The sequence below is a fragment of the Lynx canadensis genome, chromosome A2 (assembly GCF_007474595.2).
Source record: "Lynx canadensis isolate LIC74 chromosome A2, mLynCan4.pri.v2, whole genome shotgun sequence".
Taxonomy (NCBI): Eukaryota; Metazoa; Chordata; class Mammalia; order Carnivora; family Felidae; genus Lynx; species Lynx canadensis.
In genome coordinates this window covers 36220746-36247537 of record NC_044304.2, presented here as the reverse complement: position 1 = coordinate 36247537, position 26792 = coordinate 36220746, and the positions used below count along the sequence as shown (strand labels likewise).

The 26792-nt window shown below is 40.6% G+C and overlaps 1 protein-coding gene across 6 annotated transcripts in view; it reads left to right on the top strand.

Moving 5' to 3' along the window:
• The window catches only part of FRMD4B (FERM domain containing 4B), a 325040-nt gene extending 306986 nt beyond the window's left edge, over positions 1-18054 (top strand). For all 6 annotated transcript variants that reach the window (XM_030307219.1, XM_030307220.1, XM_030307216.1 and 3 more), the window contains 6 exons: positions 407-463; positions 2966-3110; positions 6286-6405; positions 7582-8393; positions 11518-11650; positions 16074-18054. In XM_030307219.1, coding sequence (XP_030163079.1) covers positions 407-463; positions 2966-3110; positions 6286-6405; positions 7582-8393; positions 11518-11650; positions 16074-16194 — 1388 coding nt within the window. In that variant the 3' untranslated portion in view covers positions 16195-18054. The remainder of the gene's footprint in view (positions 1-406; positions 464-2965; positions 3111-6285; positions 6406-7581; positions 8394-11517; positions 11651-16073) is intronic.
• Positions 18055-26792: the final 8738 nt, after the last annotated feature.

The window sequence follows — 26792 nt, the reverse complement described above, 5'->3', positions numbered from 1 at the left end:
AGTATTTATGACACGAATGGCATGATTTTTGTTTCCAGTTCGTTGGTTACAAGCCCTCAATGTATAGGGTACAGTTTTCGTCTCATGTAGAAGCTAGATTGGAAACTTGCTGCATACGAAAACTCCCTTGAAGTCGGTGCCATTTTAAGAAATAGTCCATATCTGTCCATATTTGTATGGACTATTTGTATATGACACATAGTCATATTTGTATGACATCTAAGATGTTTATATTTTTGGCAGGAAATTATTCCATTTTTATGATTGTTAATTATCCTCAATGCACTGTAATTAGTTACGCTTACTAAATAAAAATAAGATGCACTCCGTTGAGAATTGCTTTATTAAACTCACTGTAGGTATATAAAGGCCCAGTTATTCTAAAGGCACTTATTTTTATTCACAGAAGACATAATCCCATCAGAGAGCAGCTCCTTGTCTGACACTACCACCTATGATGATTGTAAGTATGTTATTTTGATTTAATATGTTATATATTTTGAACTACTAAGACAATTGCTTTAATTTGGTAAAGCCTACATGTTATTCTTTTGGGAAAAGTAGAATCAACTAACTTACGCAGAATGGTTAGGGAACAGAGACGATGATTAACTTCTATCCAGGTTAATTCAGCATTAAATAAAATACAGTACCATACAAATTGCATGACTATTACTCGCGTGATAGTCAGTTTCTCAGTAAGCGTTTGTGAGGCTCTGTAGGATTTTTTTAATAGGATTTTTATTTTATTTTAATTTTTTTAATGTTTATTTATTTTTGAGAGTGACAGAGAGACAGTACGAGCAAGGGGAGGGTCAGAGAGAGGGAGACACAGAGTCCGAAGCAGGCTCCAGGCTCTGAGCTGTCAGCACAGAGCCCGATTCGGGGCTCGAACCCACGAACCATGAGATCATGACCTGAGCTGAAGTCAGACGCTTAACCAACTGAGCCACCCATTTTATTTTACTTTTATTTTATTTTTATTTTACTTTACTTTTTATTTTATTTTACTTTTAACTAAGCGCTATGCCCAATGTGGGGCTTGAACTTACGATCCTGAGGTTGAGAGTTGCATGCGCTACCTACTGGGCCAGCCAGCCTCCGCTCTATAGGATTTTTTTTTTTAATTTTTTTTTTTAACGTTTATTTATTTTTGAGACAGAGAAACAGAGCATGAACGGGGGAGGGTCAGAGAGAGGGAGACACAGAATCTGAACCAGGCTCCAGGCTCTGAGCCGTGAGCACAGAGCCCGACGCGGGGCTCGAACTCACGGACCGCGAGATCATGACCTGAGCCGAAGTCGGCCGCTTAACCGACTGAGCCACCCAGGCGCCCCTCTATAGGATTTTTTTAAACATTTATTTTATCTTGAAGTGATTACAGGTTCACAGGGATTTGCGTAAATAATACAGTCTTTCACTCACCTTTTCCCAATGGTGACATCTTATATATTTGGAGTCTAATCTCAAACCAAGAAATATAGTGTAAACTTCGATTATCACTGTATTCTGGATAGCTAGGAGTTTATTTTATTTTCCTTAGGAAGACATACACATTTTGGAAATTGGGTTACATGTCATTGTGTTGGTTTCATAGAGGAAGGCCATTAGTGTTGTGATGGCCTGTGTTCCACACATTTCCTGATGGAATGGATTTCGTATCAAGTGATAGAGTATTTCTTTGTAATCCTTTGTGCTTAAGCAGAGGAGTGGCTACCTGAATGACATGATTTAAAGAATTTTGGGAAACTGCTACCCATACTGTTTTATCTCCCCAGCCCCGCCCCACCCCAAGTGTTACGGTGCATGAAACTCCAACATTCCCAAATTCTTTCCTTGAGCTGAAATTGGGTCATGCTTGCCATTCCTCTTTGAAAATGCACATGTCAGTGGGGGGGCATAACAAGGCTCTCATGACTCAGCATCGATCAGTTATATTACTTTCAATGACAGGATGAGCCTCTCTGGTCAGCCAAAGAGGCCGAAGAACTTGAAAGGTGAACAAAGTGATCCACTCCAGCTTCATAGGATAGCTTCCCTTTGGCCTTTTACACACTAGGGTTTTTCGTTGTTTGTGGTGGAAGGAGTGTTTTTTTTTTTTTTTTTTTTTAATGATTATTTATTTTTGATAGAGACAGAGCACAAGTGGGGGAGGGGCCGAGAGACGGAGACACAGAATCCGAAGCAGTCTCCAGGGTCTGAGCTGTCAGCACAGAGCCCGGTGCGGGGCTCGAACTCAGGAACTGTGAGATTGTGACCTGAGCCAAAGTTGAACGCTTAAATGACTGAGCCCCAGGAGCTCTTTAATATAACTCTCAAAAAGCTCTAGTATCACCCATTCCACCTGAGTAGTTTCTTTGCTCAGAGTGGCACCTACTGAATTGGCAAAAGTTGGATCAGGTCCCACACGAGTACAGTTGACCCTTGAACAATGTGGGGGTTGGGGTGGCCACAGCCCCCATAGTTGAAAATCTAAGTATAACTTTTGACTCCCCCCCAAACTTAACTACTAACAGCCTACTGTTGGTAGAAGCCTTACCATTAACTTAAACAGTCAATTAACACATATCTGTTACATGTATTAAATACTGTATTCTTACAGTTACATAAGCTAGAGAAAGGAAAATGTTATGAAGAGAATCCTAAGGAAGAGAAAGTACATTTGCAGTGCTGTACTATATTTAAGAAAAAAAATTCGTGCTTATGTGGACTCATGCAGTTCAGACCTGTGTTGTTCAAGCGTCAGCAGTATTCAGTAATTTCTTTTTTCTAGTGTATAAAGTACAAAAATAAATTTCCTGAAAGTAATATACTTCCAAAACCATCTGTGGAAAAACTGTATGTTCACCAGGTCTTCTGATTTGTTTTTTGGTTTTTTGTTTTTGTTTTTGTTTTTTGAGTGCTGGCAAGCTTTCATTATCTATTTACCTACTTATTTATCCATTCGTTAATTTACTTACTATAGCTGATGCCTTCACTCTTGCTGGGCAGCGACCAAGTTCAGTACCTCATTCTCCAAGAATTCTTCCCCCCAAGTCTCTCGGTATCGAGCGAATCCATTTCAGAAAGTCGTCTGTCAATGAACAGTTTGTGGATACCAGGCAGTCCAGGTGAGAAGTCACATCATCAGTATCCTCACAGCCATGAGATCTTACCTTCAAAATGGTTCAGCCTTTTTGACATTACCCTATTTGTCCTTTCAAAAGGGATTCTCTTTTAAAACCAAAGCCTAGAAACTAACCCCATCATTTGTTGTTGACAGCAAGTGCAAGTGTTTCTAAGAGATCTTTTCAAAGCATTTGGCAGTTTCCTATATTTTAAAGTCTGTTTGATTTATGTTAGGTTCTAGGGGACCTTATTTATAGTGTGGGTTTGGATATAATGTCCAAAGTTTAGTTTCATAACCCATGGTGTCAGGAAACCGTCATTAAATATCACTCCATCAGTGCAAGTGACAGAAATGACTTCTAATCTTTCAAATAGAAATGAGACTTCAACTCATTTTAATCTGTAAAATAGATGATATGACTTTTTTCTCAAATGTCTCAGGTAAATATTATCAGGCAGTAACACCAGCTTGTAAAAAGATGACGACAGGCCAGTGATTCTCAGAATTTGACTGCGTGGATCAATACTATTAAAAAAAGAAAAAATAAATAGGGCCCAAGATAGGATTACCAAATGTTTACTCTGGCTACTCAGAATGTTCAAATAACAATACTATGATTTCACGGGGGAACAAATGACATTAAATAAAAAATACAGTCATTGTCATAAAACTAAGATGATGAAGTTAACATTTTGGACACTTACGGTACGTCAGACACTGTTCAAAGTGTTTTAATATCATTACCTTTTACGGAGAAGCACACCAGGGACCAGAAAGCTTGAATGACCTGTTGGGTTCATCAACTAGTAAATGTTGGAGTCAAGTAAATGTTGGAGTCAGCAAAGGTAGAAGGTTTGTCTTAAAAGAAGTTTAAAGGTAGAAGTTTGTCTTAAAATATAGGAAGATTGTTTAGATTAAATAATTCTTCCCTATGAAAATAAAGCTAGCGTTTTGTTGTATTTCTCAAAGACCAGTGACAGCTTTTATCACCTCTCAGCCCCAGTTGTTAGCATTTAGAACTGTTGCCTTAAATAATAGAAATCCAAGTGTTTAGAGCTGTGCTGGCCAGTTGAATTAAAAGTAAATAAAATTAAAAATTCACTTCCTCAGTCATGCTAGCCATATGTCAAGTGCTAATAGGCACATGTGGGCTAATGGTAGAATATTGGACAGCACAGATACAACACATTTCCGTCATTGGATAGCACTGGACAAGTGTATTTATTATATTAGGGAAAACAAAGCTATTGCAGCAAAGGGGAAAAAATTATAACCAGAAATCTTATCTTAAAAATTATTATACCTACTTCCTTAATAGCTTAAGATAGGTTTGCTCTTTGATCCAGCAATTTGACTTAGAGGAATTTTTCCTGTTGAATTAGTTAACTACAGGATGCTCATCACAGCACTGTTTACATTAGTGACAAACTGAAAATAACCCAAATGTTTAACTAGTAGATTGTTTAAATATGTTACAAGTCCTTACAGTGGAAGGCTAAACTGTCATTAAAATAACATTGTAGATGAATATTAACCAACAAAGAACATTAGATAGAGGTGTTTTGGGTTTGTGTTTTTTTTTAATGTTTATCTATTTTTGAGAAAGAGACAGAGCGCCAGCAGGGAGGTACAGAGAGAGGCGGGGGGGAGACACAGAATCCAAAGCAGGCTCCAGGCTCTGAGCTGTCAGCACAGAGCCTGATGCGGGGCTCAAACTCGCAATCTGCAAGATCATGACCTGAGCTGAAGTCGGACGCTTAACCAACTGAGCCACTCAGGTGCCCCAATAGATAGAGTTCTTTTTAAATGTGGGTTTTAGGGGCGCCTGGGTGGCGCAGTCGGTTAAGCGTCCGACTTCAGCCAGGTCACGATCTCGCGGTCCGTGAGTTCGAGCCCCGTGTCGGGCTCTGGGCTGATGGCTCGGAGCCTGAAGCCTGTTTCTGATTCTGTGTCTCCCTCTCTCTCTGCCCCTCCCCTGTTCATGCTCTGTCTCTCTCTGTCCCAAAAATAAATAAACGTTGAAAAAAAAAAATTTAAAAAAAAAAAATTTTAAATGTGGGTTTTGAAAGAGAATGTACAGTAAGATCTTATTTTTTTATTGTTAAAAACTGTAAATGCTTGTAAGTAAATATGCTTAGTAAAAATATCTGAAAATATTCAGTGTTGACTGGCTATATCTGAGGTTCAAGATTATAGACATTTAAATTTTTCTTGTTTTTAATCTGTATTTTCAAAATTTTCTGCAATGAACTTGTGCTTTGGTACTAGTAAAAATGTATTCAAAGTCATGTTTAATTAAAAAACTGACTTCAAATTGTGCTCTCACCATGCTGGGAAGTGGACAAAGTGATTTAAGTATGTTGCCTTTTCATCCACGGGCTTGAAAACAACAACCCACTGGCCAAATTCATCCTGCCACCTGGTTTGTATGGCCTGTGAACTAAGAATGATTTTTGTACTTTTAAATAGTTGGAGGGGAAATCAAATGTGAAAATTATATGAAATTTGGCTTTTAGTATCCACAGCCAAGCTTTACCAGTACACAGCCACTCCCATTCACTTACATCTTGTCTACACTGCTTTTGTACTTCAGGGACAGAGTAAAGCAGTCAAGACAGGGCCATCTGGCTGGCAAAGCCAAAAAAATTGACCATTACACTCTTTACAGAAAAAGGCTTTGCTGCCCCTGCTCTAGTTGGTTGGTTTTTCTGTTTGTTTGTTTGTTTGTTTGTTTGTTTGTTTGTTTTGAGAGAGAGAGGAGAGAGCATGAGCCGGGGAGGGGCAGAGGGAGAGAGAGGGAATCTTAAGCAGGCTCTGTGCTCAGCACAGAGCCGGACGCAGGACTTGATCCCATGACTATGAGCCGAAATCAAGAGTCTGATCCTTAACTGACTGAGCCACCCAGGCATCCCTCTAGTTGCTTCCAGTCTCTTTTATTCAGTATACTCTTTTAAAAAGTTTTTAAAATTATTTTCCTTCCTATTTATGACTCAGAGAGATCACTCATGTTTCCCCTCAAACTCACCTAGGACATAACAGGCTACTAAGACACCCTTCCCAGTTTCCTCCTATGCTCCCTTTCTTCAGCTTCCAGAAAGTCTCAAAGCACCTTAGGATGTTTGCCAGAGATGTGGGGAGGCTCATCATTTCCGCAATTCTTCTCTTTACCATCACAGGGAAATGCTGTCGACACACAGCAGCCCTTACAGAACCCTGGAGAGGCGGCCCCAGGGAGGACGCAGCATGCCCACCACACCGGTTCTCACCCGCAACGCCTACAGCAGCAGCCACTTGGAGTAAGAGCGCTTCCTTCCAGTTACTTGGACTCTGCTGATTTTTGCTTCAAAATTTTGCTTTACTTTCTTGTGTTTTTTAATCATTTTAAGGGACTTGAGGCAGCAGGACTATTTTACAGGTCTACATTTTCAATGTACTTTTTCTTTTAAGTTTATTTATATATTTTGAGATGGAGAAAGAGAGAGAGAACAAGCGGACGAGGGGCAGAGAGAGAGGGGGACAGAGGATCCAAGGCAGGCTCTGTGCTGACAGCAGAGAGCCCGACACTGGACTCGAACTCATGAACCTTGAGATCGTGACCTTAGCCGAAGTTGGATGCTTAACTCGCTGAGCCACCAGTCCCTACTGCGTGTACTTTCAAGTACAAAGGAAATGTACTTGAAAATGTCCTTTGTTCGAATAGATATTATATTTTTGTAGGTATTATATTTTAATTGTAAATATCAGATACCATTTAACCCCCTCATTTTCCAGAGGCGGAAGCAAGGTTGAGAGAGGTTAAATGTCTTACCCAAGCTGGCAGAGCTGGGAAATGGCAGAGCCATGACTCAGCCCAGATATGTCTGGCGTCAGAGCCAGACTCTCCCCCATGCCATGCTGCCTTCACCTCAGTCTGTCTCCTGCTATCCCGTTGGAGGAGAGGAACCTCCCAAGACCCACTGGGTTTTTTTTTTTTTTTTCGGCTTTGATACAAGTTGCACATCATCAGTTTATCTTCCCTACCCTCGAGTAAGGCTGTGGATTGCACAATTTATAGAACCTGGTTCTTTTCGCATTTGGACCATGACAGTGAACTTGCATGGGAACCAATGGATTATGTGAACAAATGGATTCTCTTGTGCAGTCTGCTTTGGAAACCTTAAAAGTTTTCGTTTGTTTGTTTTGAGAAGTGGGGCAGAGGGAGAGGGAGAAGGAGAGAGAGAATCTTAAGCAGGTTCCACCCCCATGGCAGACCCTGACACAGGGCTCGGTCTCACAACTGTGAGATCATGACCTGAGCTGAAATCAAGAGTTGGACACTCAGCTGACTGAGTCACCCAGGCGCCCATGGAAACCTTAAAAGTTTTATAGTTTTTCAAGGGGTGATTAAATCCTTCAACCATGTCTTTGTGTTTTTAATTTCCATCCTCCTTTCCTTGATTCTCTGTTACAAGTTTGCCTTTCTCCTCTTGCAGACCCGAATCTTCTTCCCAACACTGCCGCCAGCGGAGTGGAAGCCTTGAGTCTCAGTCCCACCTGCTGTCTGAGATGGACAACGATAAGCCATTTTTCTCCCTCTCCAAATCCCAAAGAAGCAGTAGTACGGAAATCCTGGATGACGGGTCTTCCTACACCAGCCAATCAAGCACAGAGTATTACTGCGTGACGCCTGTTGCTGGCCCCTATTACACTACTCAGACTCTGGACACTCGTGCCAGGGGCCGGAGAAGGTCTAAGAAACAGAATGTTTCGACTTCAAATTCAGGAAGCATGCCCAACCTAGCACAAAAGGATAGTTTGAGGAATGGCGTCTACACAAAGAGTCAGGAACAACCTTCTTCTAGTTACTATATTGCCGGGTACACACCATATGCAGAGTGTGACCTTTATTACAGTGGCGCCTATGTCTATGAGAATGACACTGAGGGACAGTACAGTGTCAATCCTTCCTACCGGTCCTCGGTCCACTATGGATACGAGCGCCAAAGGGACTATAGCAGGTCCTTTCATGAAGACGAGGTCGACCGGGTACCCCATAACCCATATGCAACTCTCCGGCTGCCCAGGAAGGCTGCAGCTAAGTCAGAGCACATCACCAAAAACATCCACAAGGCCTTAGTTGCCGAGCACCTGCGTGGCTGGTACCAGCGGGCCTCTGGACAGAAGGATCAGGGGCACAGCCCCCAGACTAGCTTTGACTCCGACAGGGGATCGCAGAGATGCCTGGGGTTTGCTGGGCTGCAAGTACCCTGCTCTCCCAGCAGTCGGACATCTTCCTACTCTTCAGGTAAGAATATGGCGGAGGCGCTTGATACCCAGATTGAATTTTACCTCATGCCCGCCGTCCACCCGCCCCCTAAACCACTCCCCTCAGGGATCATGGGACCAGTACCCAAGGTCATGAGCTGGGTAGCCGTTCTGTGGCACCACAGTAAGAATTGCCAACTTAAAAACAGTTAGTCTTTCTAGCTTTCCAAAGAACACAGCCCACAGGAGTCTGATGGAGCAAGTTGTAGATTCAAATGCAGCAGATATTCATTGAGCACTTACTCTATGCCTCTCGGTGTTGGAGGCTTTCAAATATTGTATCTTTTCTAGGTCTTACCTTGATAGCCACATCTCATAAAAGTGTTCTGGTCACAGATGTTTGATATATTCAAAAGCAGAGTAAACCCTTCGGGTAAGCAGAAAACATTAGGATTATACACGCTTCCCTGTTCACCAGCAGGAACTTGATCATCTAAAGGCAGTTTGGTTTGAATGTTCAGGTAGCTACGTGAGGCTCCTAATAATTATGAGGGGAGCCAGCATTTAATAAACACTGTTCCTGGCACTGTTCTAAGTACTTTGCATGCCTTGACTCAATTCAGTAATCCTTTAGACTTTACTTTATGGCTGCTTTAAGGGATTCTCCAAGATAATTTTGATTAGAGATATTCCCTTCAGGCATCGACTTTGGCCCCTCCATCCACTAAAACCCGTGAAGAACTTTCTGCTTACCCCCATGCCCCCCAGCTGTGCGAGCTGCCCTCAGTAGAGAAGTGGGGAGAAAGAGGAGTATCTGCCAATGGTTTCGTTTATTCAGCAAACAAGCAGGCATATCGCAGATGCTGAGGAGACAACGTTGACACGGTTTCCAGCCTTGAGCACCCAGTCTAGTTAGCAGCCAGAGGAACGTATACAAAGAAAACTCTTTTAAAGCTCTACAGCCCTGGACTGTGTGAAAACCTGAGGTCATGCATTCTTGCCCCTGCTTTCAAGCATGACCCCTTAGTAAGACAGCACAGGGATTCCCAACTCATTGAGTAATAAATCTGTGAAAACTGTGTCTTTAAAAGTTTCATAAGCTTGTTGACCAGAGGCATTTCCATGGAGATTTCTATTTGGGTTTAATGTCTCTTCTGTTTGCGTCGGACTTTGGACTTCCGTGAGGGCTTTCCCACTTATTACCATATCTAACATACAAAAAGCGTCCTGTCATGTATTCCTTGTTATTTATGGCTCACGTCTATACAGTGCCTTTCTTCACCCTACAGTTCAGGGCGTTGCATGAGGTTCTTTCAGAAACCAAACCCGGGGATAGTGTTAGAAAGAAAGAACCAAACAAGGAGGGCTGAGATGCATATAGAAGCCCATTGGGGCACAGAGCTGGGGTAATGCCTATTTAAATAGGCCAGAGAGAAGCAGGTGCACCTCCCAAACCACAGCGTTACTAGTGCTTGGCTCGGTGTCTCAGGCAAAGGTAAGAACGGAGTTAATGTTTCCTGATTCAGACCCAGTAGGAGGTTACCTGGTAGCAGCAGGATTCCGCCCCACAGACCAAAAAGCGTTACACTGTAGTAAGGAATCAGAGGGATAAAATTAGACCTCCTAGAATTCCCTTTTGGAGTTTTCTTCATTCCAGTCTACATTTAATAGCTACAAAAATGTATTACAACAGACACGCACACACGCATCATGGAGAGTTTCCTATTATTTGCCAAATTAGGGGTTTGGTAATTCCTTCCAGCCAGCTGAAGACTCTGTTGATGACTCAGTTTTAGTAGAAATGACAGCCATCATCTGTTGGCAGCTTAACCCTGGGCCACACAGCATGCTCAGTGTTTTATGTGCACTATCCCATTTAATGTATGCAACACTTCTGTACAGTGAGTGCTGTTGTTGTTTATTATGAGTATCCTAATCTTGCCATGGAGGCAGTTCTAGCTTAGCGAGTTCAAATGACCCTGCCTGAGCCCCAAAGCTGGTAAGTGCTGGAATGGGAATTCTGCCACGGCTCTGACACCTTCACCACCAAGCCCGCCAGCCCCTGACTCAGAGTTATGAAACATTCGTGGAAGCTCAAAGTGAGAGAATTACATCTTTGAGTCAAAATCTCATGGCATCCAGGGCCACAGATGAGTTTTGAAATGTGTCTGTCCTACACTGGTCACAAGGGTTTTGTGGGTGTGAGAAAGAAGAGGCGGAGGGTGGCTGCCAGGAACCGAAATGGAGGGGAGCCGGAAGGATCCATGAGCAGTATGGGTCTTGGACCACCAGCCTGCCATTGTGGGCACGTTGTGCGTCCTCAGCATGTGGCAGGACTGGTTTTAGAGGGGAAACAACAAACACCAGTGCGACACATTCACTAGGCTTTGTTCCTGCATTGTGCCCTTGTCTTGCTCCAGTTCAGTCCCTCAGTAGAGCTAATTCTCTTCTTCCTGAAATGCCTCCTGTTCTAATTACCCTCCCCACCCCTTCCCACACACACACACACACACACACACACACACTTTTTTTTTTTTAGGCAAAAAGTATGCATTGATTCTGCTAGTGGCTGATGTTGCCTTGGGCTGAGGAACAGTCTTATCCCAACAGGTCAATTTATGGAGTGCTTTTCCACCAAAGGCCTCCAAGAGACTCAAACTCGTTGCCTTATCTTTGCAAATAAAGCCTTCTATATATCTAGCCACCATAGCCCAAATGGAAAGACTCTCTTCATATATGAGAATTTTTTTTTTCTACCTGCCTTTTAGGTTATTTTTTATAGCATGCCTTTCAATTAACTTTATTCTCGTTCGTAATGATATCAATAGTTACCATTTTGGGGTGCTTACTCTGTACCAGGCAAAGTGTTAAATATTCTCATATATGACCTTATTTAATCATGATACCATCCCTATACAGGATGTATTTGTATTATCATCCCCACTTTACAGGCGAAGAAACTAAGGCTTAATGAGAATAAACTATTTGTCCAAGGTCACATGGCCAGTAAGTGACTATACTTGAATAGAAAAGAACTCTGTTGATTATAACCATTGTCTCTTAATCTCTGCACACAGATAATTATAATGTATGTCTAAATGGCCTAAATAATCTTCACTTTGAATATTCTCACTAATTTTGTCTCTTTTCATTTTTATTTCCAGTATCTTCTACAAATGCTTCTGGGAACTGGAGGACCCAGATAGCTGTAGGGCTATCTGAATACGAGACCCCGGCACATTCTTCCTACACCAGCTGCTATGGCAATATCTATAATCCTTTGCCCTCTCCAGGCAGGTGAGAAAGCAATGCTTCAAAATTCTACTAGCCTATCCCTGGTCAAAAGAATTCAGGAATTCTATGTTATTTTATGAATGCTCAAGGATCATAAGACCATAGCCTATAGGCCCAAACCAGCTGCCACCTGTTTTTGTAAATTAAGTTTTATTAGAAAATGGCCATGTTCATTCATGTACATATTGTCTATGTCTGTTGTTTTTTTTTTTAATGATTATTTTTGGAAGAGAAAGAGACAGCATGAGCAGGGGAGGGGCAAAGAGAGAGGGAGACACAGAATCTGAAACAGGCTCCAAGCTCTGAGCCATCAGCACAGAGCCCAGTGCAGGGCTCAAACTCACAAACTGTGAGATCATGACGTGAGCCGAAGTCAAATGCAGAACCAACTGAGCCACCCAGGAGCCCCATATCTCTGGTTGTTTTTGTGTATCAGGCTTTTAAAGAAAAGGTTTGTTCACTCCTAATCTAGATCATTCAAATTTGACTCTATTCCTAGACATGTGTACACTAAAATCTGTGTCTGAAGGTTTTTTTTTAAATCGAAGTGCTTAAAACCATAGTATAGATAATATCCATTTAAGATTCTTCTGAAACCTTGTAGGAAAGATATCTCTACCCCAGAAAAGGTTGCTCACACCAAAATTCCTCATAGACAGTTGGTAGGCTTGATTTCAAACATTTGCTGCCTTTTTGTGTCTGACCCTGTGTTCATTAAGAAGCTACAGACACAGCCAGCTGTTCTATTTATAATCATGGTTCTTTGTAAACATTTGGAGGAAATGTACAAGAACAATTTGTTAAAATGCAGTTTTAAAAAAGATTGCAAACTCTGCATTACACGTTTTTCACTTCTTTGTATATGCAGGATGAGTTAAGTTTAAAGAGGTCATGTCTCCCTGTCACTTTTCACAGAATATAATTCAAACCCATGGTGCCAAGAAATGAGCATTTTCTGTTTGTTTTTATTTAAATTTGCTTGAGGCCAAATTGCTTCAGGCATAGGGAGACTTACACAGATAATAACTTATAAAAGTGTCTATCCTGTTGATTTTAAGAGTTTAGTTTCTTGCTTTCCTTTTTTTTAATTTCAATTTTTATTTAAATTCTAGTTAGTTAATATATATGGTAAAATTGGTTTCAGGTGTCCAATTTAGTGATTCATCACTTCCCTACAACACCCAGTGCTCATCACAACAAACACCTTCTTTAATATCCATCACCTATCTAGCCCATCCCCCACCCACCTTTCCTCCAGTAACCCTCAGTTTGTTCTCTATAGTTAAGAGTCTCTTATGGTTTGCTTCCCTCTCTCTCTTTTTTTCCCCCTTCCCCCTATGTTGATCTGTTTTGTTTCTTAAATTCCACAAATGAGTGAAATCATAATTTAATAAATTATTCAATGTTATAAGCGAATTAGAGCTATTCAACCCCCAAAGCCTTTTTTTTCTTCTCCATGCTCAATGAGAGTTTTTCTTGGCTGGAACTGTTAGGCCAATTGTCTCAACTCAACAAAGGGTGTGCTCAAAATAGAATGTTAGTGAAAATATACCTCAGAGGACTTCATATATCTTGGGGTTTTGTAAATAATGCTTGCAAATGAGTTAGGAGCAAGAACTAAAATGGCTTTGGCCCAAAATTGGAGCTGAAGGTTTTCGATTCAGTTCTCATCGTTTTGTACAGTTCATTTGCAAATTGTTTTCCTATTTGTATACTTTTACTTTCCTTTTTTGTTGATTGAGTTAGACACAACAGAAAACAGCATGTAAGACGGTTCTAAAATCCTTGACACCACTTTCACTGGACTCAGGAAGGTACTAAACATTTTTAGAGAAAATGTGTTTTTGCCAAATGTGCCTTTCTATTTCAGCCAGCCCAAGATGGCTTGACACGGGAGTCTGATGTCAGAGGGGCGGCGACGTACAGGAAATGAGAAACTATTTAAAGATCCCTATTGTGTGCGCGCACATGCACATTATATGAGCTCGCTGTGGAAACTTAGGAAAATGATAAAGGGATAAATAAGTAGGAAATAATTTACTTATAATTCCACCATCTAGAGGTAGTCTCTGTTAGCATCTTGACACATTCCCCCATTTTTCTGTATCCGTTTTTAACGTGGGTGTAATGATAAACTTATGTACGATTGTACATCTTTCATTGTCTATGAATCCCAGTTTTTTTACTTAATATCACAACATACACATGTGCTCATATTTTTTAAAACTCTTTAAGCCTTGTGTCATGGGAGCAACATGATATTCCCCTCATAAATATGCCATACTTTATTTCCTGTATTGAATTTTTAGATTTTTTTTTCATTATGATTCATTGTAATGCTGCTGTTAACATCTTTCTACAAAATATTTGTCTCAATCCCAGATTATTGCCATAGGATACATTCCAATAAGTAGAATTAATGGGTTAACTTGAAAAATGTATTTTTTGAAGCCCTTGCTTTCCAGAAAGATTTGCCAGTTTACCCTCCCAGCAACAGAGGTACGGGTGTGCTTATTTCCATCTGTTTGCCTATTGAGGATTTTTTTTAATGTTTTTATTTCTTACTTTTGAGAGAGAGGGGGAGAGAGTGAGCGCATGCTCTGCGCAAGCGGGGGAGGATCAGAGAATGAGGGAGACAGAGGATCCGAAGCAGGCTCCATGCTGACAGGAGAGCTCGATGCATGGCTTCAACTCATGAACCGTGAGATCATGACCTGAGCCAAAGTCAGATGCTTAACCCACTGAGCCACCCAGGTGCCCTAAGGATTTTTTTATTACACCCCAGAATGATCAATTTAACTAGACCTGTTACCAAGGCAAGTATAATAACAGCCATCCACCAAGTTTTAGGAATTTGCTGTAAAATTGTGTTTTTGATGGAAACATAATTTTTTAAAATAAGAGGGAAATTTGGTTTCAAGATAAAGATAAAAATAAAAAACTTTAGATCTGCCCTTAAGTTAAAGATTTGAGTATTTTTTTTAAATAAATGAAGTATGTATTATTTAGAGATCCTTTCTCCCAGAGTGTCTGGCTCTTGATATTACAGAAAGCTATAAATTTTTACCAATAAGAGTTTGTTTCCAGGTCTTATTTGGTATAATTGTCAGTGGCATAAACTTTCCAGCATCACAAATGTTGAAGTCTCTTATCCTACCTAGTATATAATACAGTCCAATTCTTGTCTCTGTGCTACAAACTGTGTTTTCAAATAACTGTTTTTCTTTCACTTCCGGTTTTCCATTGCCCATTCTCTTCCTTATCTAACTCTACCTAAACTAGGCAAAACCGAGGGCTTCTGTCCCGGAGAATGGTTGTGTCTCCAGAAATGAGATCAGTTTTAAATTCTCTTTTGCTAAGTGTAGCCAGCAGTAGTAAGTACAGCCCCTCAGATCTGTGTGTTGCTTCTTGCTTAGCAGGTGTTTTGCTCACTGACCGGTGTGTGAAGCTGTGGAAATCTGACTTTGTGTTTGTATTAGATGAAAACACTAAATACCTGTTTTCACGGAGCATTTCTTTCCAAAGCTCTTCTTCCAATGACTTTTTAATCCTTTTTACTAAAGAAATTTAAAATAAAAAGAAACCTACTAACTATCTAACCTATTCTAAACTACTACTGTAGGACTGAAGTTTTGCTGATTGGAATGGTTTGTATAATAGGATGCCTTCATTTGGATCTACCCTCCAAACATGCCTGTGATTTTTATATGTGATGCTGTTTCCAATTTACTCTTGACCAATACACCCTATGGGTGTAAAATGTGTCCCTAGGTGCCCTGCCTCTAAATATATTCCTTTGTCCCTGAGGAAAGGATCTAGTATAGTCTCTTAATTTGAAGAATACTTAAAATGTGGCTGTCAGGAATACTTTTTAAAAAGTTAAAAATATGACTCTCCCACAAAGAGAAAATGGGCGTGTGTCAAAGATTTACTTAACCCATTAATGAGAGAACTAACAGAACGGTAAAGTTGCTTCTGAGACAATTCAAAAGACTGAATTCAATACACTGAAAGATAAAATGCTGGAATAAGATTACGAAATTAGATTTAAAAAAAAAAAACAGTTAATGGCTCACAGGGCGATAAAATTTTAACCATAATCTTTTTATACTAGACAGAAGTTATTTGTATTTCTCCCAGACAAAAACCCTAAAAATTAACATGTAACTTACCACAATCTGGGTCCTTATCAATGGTAAATGAAAGTGAGACAAAGGAATATCTCCCTTGAGAATTCAGTACACCTTGCATGGGCCTTTTCAACAATGCTCCAGTAGGACAATGAGACAGCACACAGTCATGCTTTGCCTATTTCCAAGTGTTGGATATTTTCTTGATGGTGCTTTCTACTAATTCTTTGAGTAATCTTTGTACTCTGGGAATCAAAATGACCACGAGTAACAACTTTTCTGGTTTCCTTTAATAGACAGTACACAGAGATCAGTCAACTGGACAGTCCAGATGGAAACCGGTTGGAAGAAAGCCTGAAGAGTAGAGAGCAGAGGCTCTTTTGGCACGAAGATTCAAAGCCTGGAACATTAGTCTGAACTGCACTTGGACCTCTTGACCAAGCACCGTGTTCTCACACTAGTGTGCCTTGCAAAATGTGTTCGTCTTCCCAGAAAGCTGTTTGGCTTTAGAAAGCTAAAGGCATCAAAGGTTGAAGAGAGGACTCTTGCTGCCCTGGAAGTGAATCACACTCTAAGGCCACGGAAAAGCCCCTGAACCACATGCCTTTCCAGCTCTGGGCACTAACCTAACAGCAAGGTGGAACCATTGCCAAGGACAGACTCAGCCTTTATCAGTAGCAAGCACTTGTTAAGGGAATAAAAGTTGTTGAAGGCAAACCGTAAAACTGTGAAAAGTGTGTTCAGGGTCTCCAATAGGAAGGAAGGTTGGGAAATTTCAGAGCACAGTTCAGCATGATGAGAAGAAGAACAGCGAGGAGCTCCTCAGTCATTGCTCACCTTCAGAAAGTTTGGAGTTGTGAGCCGGCAAAGAATGACATGCTATTTCTACATGGACGTCAACAATTGAGACAGTATTGGAAAATTACTTGAAGAGAAGCTGGATTTTCATGAAGTTCTGAATGAGTGTAAATGTTTTTAGGATATTATAAAGAGTGATGGTTTTCATAAGCACCATAAAATGGGTTCCGGAAAGACTTACTGCCGGAGCATCCTGTAATATAACTTTATGGTAGCAGATTGGGGAAAACACAGCAGCCCACTGAATAATTGACAAACTCTGCTTGGAGAATTTTCTAAGGTCCAATATTATTGGGCTCCTTTTTTCTTTCTACACCAGTGGCCTGATGGGTTATTATTCAGGCTGGTAACTCTCCAATTTGGTTGTCATTTGAAATGGCAGACCTGACATGGAGAGTTTTTATAATCAAGAGTTTGAAAAACTATTTTAAGGTAATACAACACAAAGAACCCAAAACAAAACAAAAGCCACATCATTTTAGATGAATTGCGTGCCTTAAAATGGTGAACATTAGGAAAGTAAGCATATTGTCCAGATCCCACAGAGGGTTCTAAGTCACCAAGTGACAAAAACAAGATTAGTCATTAAAAAGGAAAAAACAAAAGCAAAACAAAGCAAAAAAAACAAAAAACTCCAAGCTGCAGATTTAATTATGAGGCTAAAACTACCTCATACTTCACTTGGAAGAACTAATTAGCTATGGTTTATGGTAGGGTTTTTAAAAAAAAAAAATCCATATTCTAGATTGATCTTTTTTGTCATCTTCACTCTGCTTCAATATTCCATAAAAGGTGCTCCCTACCCCCCTTTTATACAGGTTTCATGTTCCTATTGTGAAGAGAGAAGTTTCTGAACAACTTTTTTGGAACATTTTCTATCTATATTCCAAAGCATGTAATATATACATAAAGATGATTTGTTAAACTGGTCCTTAGTCATTTGTATCATTAAAAATGAAGTTTGGGGAACGAATTTGGAGCAAAACAGAAGACATGCAGAAAAATAGTAACTTATTCCTTTTTGCATATTTGTATAGCCTTCTAGAAACAGAAATACTTTTGCATATTCTTTTACTGTTCTGACTTTTTAAGACCTATTATTTTTTTACATAGGTCAATAAACTGAAGGTGTGCTACTGAAAATGTTTACGTATTCTTCCATTATATTCAGGGTTCATCCAAAGCAGTTTGAAGTGTTCTACTTCATGTAATCCTCTTGGACAAGATTGCAGATTTTTAGTTGTAGTATTACCATATTTTACTGACGCCAAGGTGCCCATCTTTTCACATTTACATCCTTGAAATCAGGATGCATCTTTTGACTGATGGCATGCTCTAAAGGAATTGGCAGTGTTTTTTTCTTTCTTAGCGCTACATAAAATGATGCTGTGTCTCACAATAAAGTTGTCTTAGAACTGATGAAATACGGTAGTTTATTGCCTCGCTGAGGATGACAGATGTGAATTTTTAGGCTTCCTGATCTTGCGAATGTTGTTTGTTTGTAACAAGCCCTTCATCCTAGTTTTGCAGAGTCGCAAACTGGTCTTTTAAATTCAGGAAAATGTTTCATCTGGCATGTATTTGTCCTGCACAATGGGGAGAAGGGAATGGGAAATGAAACGTAGGAAGACCTTAATACTTCCGTGCAAGTATCTTAAATGGAAATAGCCTTCTTCTGTTCAAGAAATGGAATGCTCAGAACTGCAAGTGGGCCTGGAAAGAACGCGTGGAACTTGGCCCCCAAATATTTAAAGAAGGTAAAGAAATAGAAGCACCGGGGGCTTGCTGTATGATTTTTTTTTACCCGCTATCTTTTTAGGAAAACCTCTCTCAACTGCATTTTCAGTATATTTATTAATAACCAAAACATGACAGAGGCAAATTGTTCAACATCACACATCAATCTGCTTCATATTACGGTGTATCATATAGTCATGATAAAAATTTGAAGTTCAAACACAAAGCAAATATATAACATGAGAACATAATCGCCCCTAGGAGCCTACCATTTCAGATGTAAGAACTGATTTTTTTTTCAGACTGGTTAATTTATATTAGTTCAGGTTTTCTTCTATGTATATAGTAATTTTTTTTAATACAGCATCATATTACAAGTACAGTTTACAACTTGTTTCTTCACTGAACATACCTTGGGCTTCTCTGTATCAGTATATATTTTGATCTACCTCATAAAAATGTATATTTTACAAGGTGGATTTTTTAAATTGCCTCACCTTCTTTGCTGTTTATATTTTTTTTCTATATTTCAGAAAATTCTTCAAAATCTTTCTTGTACTCATAAAAGCTTAATGTTATAAGCAATAAAGATTCCAGAATTGTCTCAAACTATTAAGTTTGGCCTGTTCTTAGGAACAAAGGTTCAGACTAAAGAGTTCCTTCAAATGTTAGTCCTTAAGAGCATTCAGAAGTGGAATAATGACTATTGTCAGGACTGTAGAAAAATTTGGATTATTTTCTAGAGTAGTTATTTTCAAAGGACCAGTTGTGAAAGTCAAGTTTTTAAAATTTTGAACTATTGTGGGCCTATAGTCTTGTGAAGAAAAATAAAAATGAATTACTAAGGAAAAAAGTCAATTGAAAAAATGAATTCCTAGAGATGTGGAAAAAAATAGACACAAAAATACACATTCCTCCTGCTCATTATTACATTCAACAGATAAAACGATTCTGTCAAGTTGCAGGGCACCTGGGTGGCTCAGTTAAGCATCTGACTCTTGATTTCAGCTCAGGTCATGATATCATGGTTGGTTAAGATCTGAGCTGTTCGCTCAGAGCCTGCTTGGGATTCTCTCCCTCTCCTCCCCTGCTCACTCTCTCTCTCTCTCTCTCTCAAAATAAACAAACATTAAAAAAAAAAAAAAAAACTACTCTGTCAAGTTGCGATCACAGTTTCTAAACGCAGACTCGTAACTTTCTGTACTTACCTTGATCTACATTCCAGGAACAGAGCTTCTTAACTACCCTTTTAAAAAATTACCTTAGAGAGAGACAGTGAGAGTGGAAGGGGGCGCGGGGAGAGAGAAAATCCCAAGCAAACTCCATGCTCAGCGCGGAGCTGGATGCAGGACTCAAGCCTACAACCCTGGAATCATGACCTGAGCCGAAATCAACCGACCGAGCCACCCAGGCGCCCCACTACCTACTTTTTTAATTGAAGTATAGTTAATCTACAGTTTTTGTTAGTGTCAGGTGTACAATATGTTAACTCAGCAATTATATATGGTGACTCAGCATTCACCATGGTAGATGTATCTAGACCACCCTTTGAGCACCATTAACCTGGAGTTCTGTCACGGGAGGTGCCCCATCCATTCACAGTCATAAGGAAAGTCATTCGTTGCCCCCTGTTACCTCACAGGGCATGGGGATGCAGTTCATTTTCAGTGAGAAAAAAGTTTTTTGTTTTTTTTTTTAATTTTTTTCAACGTTTATTTATTTTTGGGACAGAGAGAGACAGAGCATGAACGGGGGAGGGGCAGAGAGAGAGGGAGACACAGAATCGGAAACAGGCTCCAGGCTCTGAGCCATCAGCCCAGAGCCCGACGCGGGGCTCGAACTCGCGGACCGCGAGATCGTGACCTGGCTGAAGTCGGACGCTTAACCGACTGCGCCACCCAGGCGCCCCGAGAAAAAAGTTTTAACATATACACAGAGCCCAGAAAAGGATACAGAACTCGACTCCTCTTTCGGCTCAAAGTGTGTCAAGCCCCTTGTCTCCTGTGTTTCTCATGTTTCCTATTCTAGTCCAGTCCCCTCCTCTGGATCCTTATGGGACTTTTCTGCCTCCTCTCCACCCCCATTTTTGCGCCAACCCTGGAACAGCAGAAAGAAAAGCATGTCCTGCTGCAAAAAGGAGTTGACATTCATAGAATTCTAGTTCAATGTGTGCCAGGCTGGTGTGCTAAAATGCTTCGCATGTGTACCTACTGCTTTACTCCCCACAACAGCCCAGTGACTTGCTATTATCTCCATGGCACTGAATTTGAAAATTGGGAAGGTCAAGTAATTTGTCAAAAGTCATGCAGCTCTTAAGAGAAAAGCAGGAGATAGATTTTGACTTGGCAAACACTAAATCCTAACTACTGCAGCCTTGTTCCATGAACAATTTCTATACAGTCAGGGGAGCAAACAAGATTTTTTAAAAATATGTTAATGAAAATGGAGTGAACACATGCTAAGTTCAGCTGTTACTGGTTGTTTTGTTTTGTTTTGTTTTGTTGTTTTTTTCCATTACCAGTGGCAAAAAGGCAGAGGCAAGTCTCGGTCTGAACACAGATGAAGATAACCCTTCTCTGGGTTACTACCCAGGCTTGCAGCCTACTGGACTGCATTATTTATTGCTGTGTGAGCTCATCGGTGGACCAAGTACATTTGTTAAATTCTTTTCGAGTCAATAAAATGTCTCACACCAGTAAATATACTTGTTACAATCACAGGTAACCATAATGAACTAAATATTGATCAGTAGCACTGAAAATATCTATTGATCTTTCCCCATTTCTGATGGTTCAGGACAGTATGATAATAAGAAGTTTATATGCTCTTCTAACATAACCCCAAGGACTCCTCTCTGAATAGACCTCTATCAGCTGTATGTGCTTGTGAGTTTTTACTCTTGATTCTCCTTGGAAAGAGCGAATCAGGGATTAGTCTCCTCTTAGAATCTGAGCCCAGTCCCAAAAAATCCTTCTAATACTTCCAACCTCTTCTACTTTTGATGATTCATGAATCTATCTCCCTGCAAAAGAAAATAGGAAATATGCAACAAGATTTATTTTGGCAATACTTAGCTGATTCTTTTAACATTTATCTATCTTCTATCTATCTATATATCTATATGTCTATCTCTTTGAGAGAGAGAAAGCACAAGCAGGGAAGGGGCAGAGGGAGAAAGAGAGAGAGGGAGAGGGAGACGGAGAGAATCTTAAGCAGGCTCCAAGCCCAGCACAGAGCCCAACATGGGGCTCCATACCATGACCATGAGATCATGACTTGAACCAAAATCAGGGGTTGGACAGTTAACCAACTGAGCCACCCAGGCACTCCAATACTTAGCTGATTCTTAACGTTAGCACACACACAAACACGTTTTCTCCCTTTTGTTTTGCTTTTGAATAGTAGCCGTCTTGACGATAAGGGTGTATTGGGACCAGGGAAATGGGGGTGGAAGCTGACCTAACTGCTGAGTTTTAGATAATGATCTCTCCTTAAATGCTTGTTACACTTATGAAGTCCCAAAGGTTTAAAAGTTCTGTGATTTTCAACTGGGGCTGTACCACCTACTTCGGGGCATTTGGAAATGTGTTGCTACACTTTGGATCCCCCAATGATTTGGAAATACTACTGGCATTTAGGGACTATGGACATTAAACAGCTATAAGATACGGGATGGTCCCACACAACAAACAGTGGTTCTATCCAAACCGCCCAAAGTGACCCCATTGAGAAACCCTGGGCATCTCACCTGGGAAAAGGTGTTAAATCCACTTTATGGGTGCTGCCTTCCAGTGTTCCAGCAGAGATGTCTCATTTTGAAGAGTCCAAAGGGACAAATATAGGAGATGATTGTTTCTTGACGGTGGGGGAGAGATGGTATGTGATTTGAAAACGCGTACATGCAGCAAATATTAGAACATCAACTATATGTCAGTCATTGTCCTAGGCGGTGAGGATAGAATGTTTTCCTGAAGCCAACAGTCCAATCAAGGAGGGAGAAACAGAAGTGACCAATGTGAGTAACTTGTCTTATGAAAGCCAAGTGTGGTGAGAAAAGAAAGGATGTAGAAAATACCAAAGGTTGCTGGGACATAGTGGGGCGTTTGGGGCAGTGATGCTTCAGCCCAGACATGGGGGTTGGTAAGAGAAGGTCCAGTTAAACACGAAGGGAAAGAAGCTCTTCCAGGCTTAAAAGAATATCATCATGGCATTTGCCAAAGTCCTAAAGCTAAAACCAGCTTAGTTAGTTTCAGAAACTTAAAGAATAGGAGGATGTATTCCAGGATTGAAGAAACAGGAAAGTAGAAAGAACGCTGCCATTTTTGAGCTCTTGCTATAGTCCCAACAACCGGGCTAAGTGCTGTCATTTGATTTAATCCTTCCTACAACTCTGTGACAAAGGTGGTCTTATCCCAGAAAAGAATGTAAAGAAAGCGGCTCAGAAAGGTTACCTCTGACCTCAGTTACATGGCCACGCAGTAAGTAAGTTGTAAAACCAAAATTCAAACCTGTTTGTCTGAGTCCAGACCTCATGTTCTTTATTAACCATGACATTATAAAAAGTAATTGCTCATCAAGCACCTCTCTCAAATGGAAACCAAAGAAAATGAAAAGACGAAGGAACAAAACAAAAGAGCTGCCCCAGAAGGAAGAAGGAGCAAAGGTCAAGGGGAGGGGTGGACATCTGATCAGCAAGAAGAAAATGGCCAAAAAGACAGTCCAGGGCAGGCTGCAGTGTGTGGGTTTTCAAGATAAGTGCTTCAGACACTTCTGATTGGAATGTAGCTTCAAGATGTTGCTAATGAATGGCCAACGGGGGGAAAATTCTCTTCGCAAAAAGATGGAGGAAAAGAGCCAATGCATTTGAGGAATGTACTCAAAAGGTTGTGAACAGTGAATTAAACTAGCCAGTGCAGCCTATCACCCCTGCTCCCTTGCAAAACGAATGCTTAACTTTCCCTAGAAAACCATGTTTTACGTTGTCCTCTCCTCATTTCGAAAGAGATTGGCTCCATAAGGAGATTAAAGACTGGAAAGTCAGAGTGAGAAAGATCTCATCAGGCAAATTTCCCAGAGACTGGGAAGGGCATTCTCCGCAGCCCTTCAATTATCAGAAGATACTGGGTGTCAGGGTAGACATCACCATCTTCATAAAGCAGTGGTTAAGTGCATGGGCTTTGAAGTCAGGCAGACCTGGAGACAGGCGGCGGGCTTGAAATCAATCCCAGCCTCAGCACTTACTGGTCGTATGATCTAGAGTAAGTTTTCTAACCTCCCTGGCCTCAGTTTCCCCGCTAGTACCCACCACACAAGGATATTTGTGGGCTGAACAAGATATTGCATGTAAACGGAGAGGTATAACATCTAGTCTCTGGCAGGTGCTTTGTGAGATACATCATTTCCTGGAAGAAAAAGGTGATGTTTAATTTTACATGAGATCTAGAAAGTTGGGGTTTCTGAGGATTGGTACTGCCTTCGTTTAGCCACTGAAATGACAACACTCTTGAAAATATTCATCATTGTGGAGAGCCGATTACATCTCAGGCACTGTCAGGGACCTACTGGAAGACTGGAATATTTTTTTCCTGTTGAATCCTTACAGCAAATTCGCAAATGTTAATCCCAAACAAAAGCTCAGGGAGGTTAAGTGCTTTACCCAAGTTGCATATGTAGAAGGTACCCAGGCCTAGACTGCAATTCACAAATGCATAGAACAGAACCTTTGCAAAGAATGAATGTGCGTCACTCTGGAAGCTGCCATGGATGGAGGAGGCACCAAGGCTTATTTAACCCACGGAGTCAAGCTGAGTAAGGTGTTTTCCAGACCTGGGGGCCAGAGCTCTCCTGCAAGGCCTGAACTAGGGCAACAGGCACTTGCAGGAGCCTGAGAGCCTCCTTAAAGTGGGTACCCTAGAGGCCTCTCTTGCTTCACTCTGGGCTTGGCCCCGGCTGCTGGCTCCAAGACGACACCTGCCTTTTTCTGTGCAGAAGAATGCAGAGGAGTGGCCAGATTCAACAAAGGAAAATCAAGGTGCTAGGTTAAGTACGAGAAACAGCTGTAACTGCCAAATTTTTGTCATTAACTTGAAAAAAAAAAAAAAAGTAGATACATTTAGGGCATCCTGGAAAAAAAATCTCCAAGCAACACCAAACGAAATCATGAAATTCAGAGCATGTACCATAGATACACAGGCCACCGCCCACTGGCAGGTAGGACAATAACAGATACCTGAGAAGTTCTTGAAGCTGGTTAAAGGTAAATATCACACTCTCTGGGCCCATGAAGAGGTTTGCCCTGCTCAATCCGGGGTTTTTCTTTAGACCAGGCACCTTCTAGAGCACACCTAATTTGGTCTGAAAACATGCACAAAATGTATGGAAGTTCTTCTGAAGAGCCTGGCTGAGAAACAGCTTTCCTAAAAAGTGCTTTTCTCTGGCCTGCAAGTCCGGCTTTTACAAAATTGGTCAATGAGGACACCTAGAGGCCTTCTTGGGTTATCACAGGCAGGAGGTTTCTGATGGACCGCTATGTGATAATGAATTCAAATCCTGTGTGTACAAATTTCAGTAGCCCTACAAGGAAGAAAAAAAAAATCAATTTTGAATGTCCAAAACCTTGATTTGTTAGCTCTGTCTTCTTGGGGAAATTGTTTAAATTTTTTAAAAGTTCACTTTTCTGTAAAAGAGATAATAGTAATTTTAACAATCTCATAGTATTGTAAGAGTTCAATAAAAGTATGCACTTAAGGAGGTTAGCACAGTGCTGGGGACATAATAAGCTCTTATAAGTGTTTCTTGCCATTACTGTTTCTAATGTGACACTACAAGGAAGTGTAATATAAGAGAGGTGTTATTAATAATATTTAATGTTATTATTAAATTTAAATGTTAATACAATTAAAATACTAAATAGTAATATTTAATAGGCACTGAGTGCCAGGACCAGGATCAGTGTGATGTGATGAGCTTCCTTCTCAGGTGAAAAATATAAAGGAGCTTAAAAAATCAAGCTGAGAGGCACCTGGATGGCTCAGTCTGTTAAGCATCCAACTTCGTCTCAGGTCGCGATCTTATGGTTCTTGGGTTCAAGCCCCTTATCAGGCTGTACGCTGACAGTGCGGAGACTGCTTGGGATTTTCTCTCTCTCTCTCTCTCTCTCTCTCCCTCTCTCCCTCTCTCCCTCTCTCCCTCTCTCCCTCTCTCCCTCTCTCCCTCTCTCCCTTTCCCTCTCAGTGAATAAATAAACTTAAAAAAAAAGAAAAAAGAAAACCCAGCTGACAAGGTAAACAATATTTTAAAGCAGTCCTTTTTTAAAATAAAAACTTAGGCAAAGAAAATCGTGACGAACAAAATATTAAAATTTTAAATAAAGGCAGGTTCAGGATTCCTGGTTATACCTTTTTCCTCAGCCTCCATCATTGCTCTGCGCTACACTGAACTGGGCTAGAACTTAATCCTGACAAGCAGAAGAGGCAAGCGTTACATATACCCATGTTACAGATGAGAAAATAGAAACCCGGAGGGACTGCTCAGGTACATTGCCCAGAGCCACATAATCAGGTACAGGACCAGAAATATCCCCCAGATTTGAATGATTCTAAAGCTCGTGTCTTGCCTTTTCTATATTGTTCATACTTTCCATTCAAGAAGTGATGCCGGGCTCAAGGCTCTCGACCCCACGGTGTAATTTCACTTGTGCTGTGTTTAGAGTTGCCAGATTGAACAAATAGAAGGGTGTCCGGTTAAATCTGAAGTTGAGCTAAATCGCAAATAATTTTTAGTATGTGTATGTTCCATTTCATAGCCTTTATTTTATCTGGCAGCTCTCCTCCCCAGCCAGTCACCAAAGAGACCAGACATTTTAATAAATAGAGCTCACAACTTCAAAATGGAAGCGATCTGCTGGGTTAACCCCGCCATTTCTGTACCGAGCCCAGATCAGGAATGACTTTTGTAGAGTTACAAGCCCTCTTCCCCCAATAAAATAGAAAACTGGCTTAGTGTTTTAGGCTTAAAGGCAAAGGTACAATTGGAGCCTCATCTGGCCTTACAAAGCCCTTCTTTTGGTCTTTACTGAGATGTTCTGCGATGAGAAATTACAAGCCTGAGTTGAAATAAAATAAAGAAACTGCTTTAGGCATTCTTTGTTGCATGTCCTACAAATGTTATTTATTATTTTGAGATCTCTGGCTCCAGGCAACATAAATTATTTCCTTGGCAGAATAATATTCTGAACCCTAATGATTTGCTTCCATTCACGGCGCAATGAAGATGATTGAGAATGGATGAAATTCGTTCTTAAAAAAAAAAGGCAATGATGTTACCCACCTGGAACTGAACCATTAGCAAATTTCAGCCCCTTAGGGCTCAGAAAATTGAATACATTGTCAGAAATTATTTCTTCTTATAATGCGACTGCA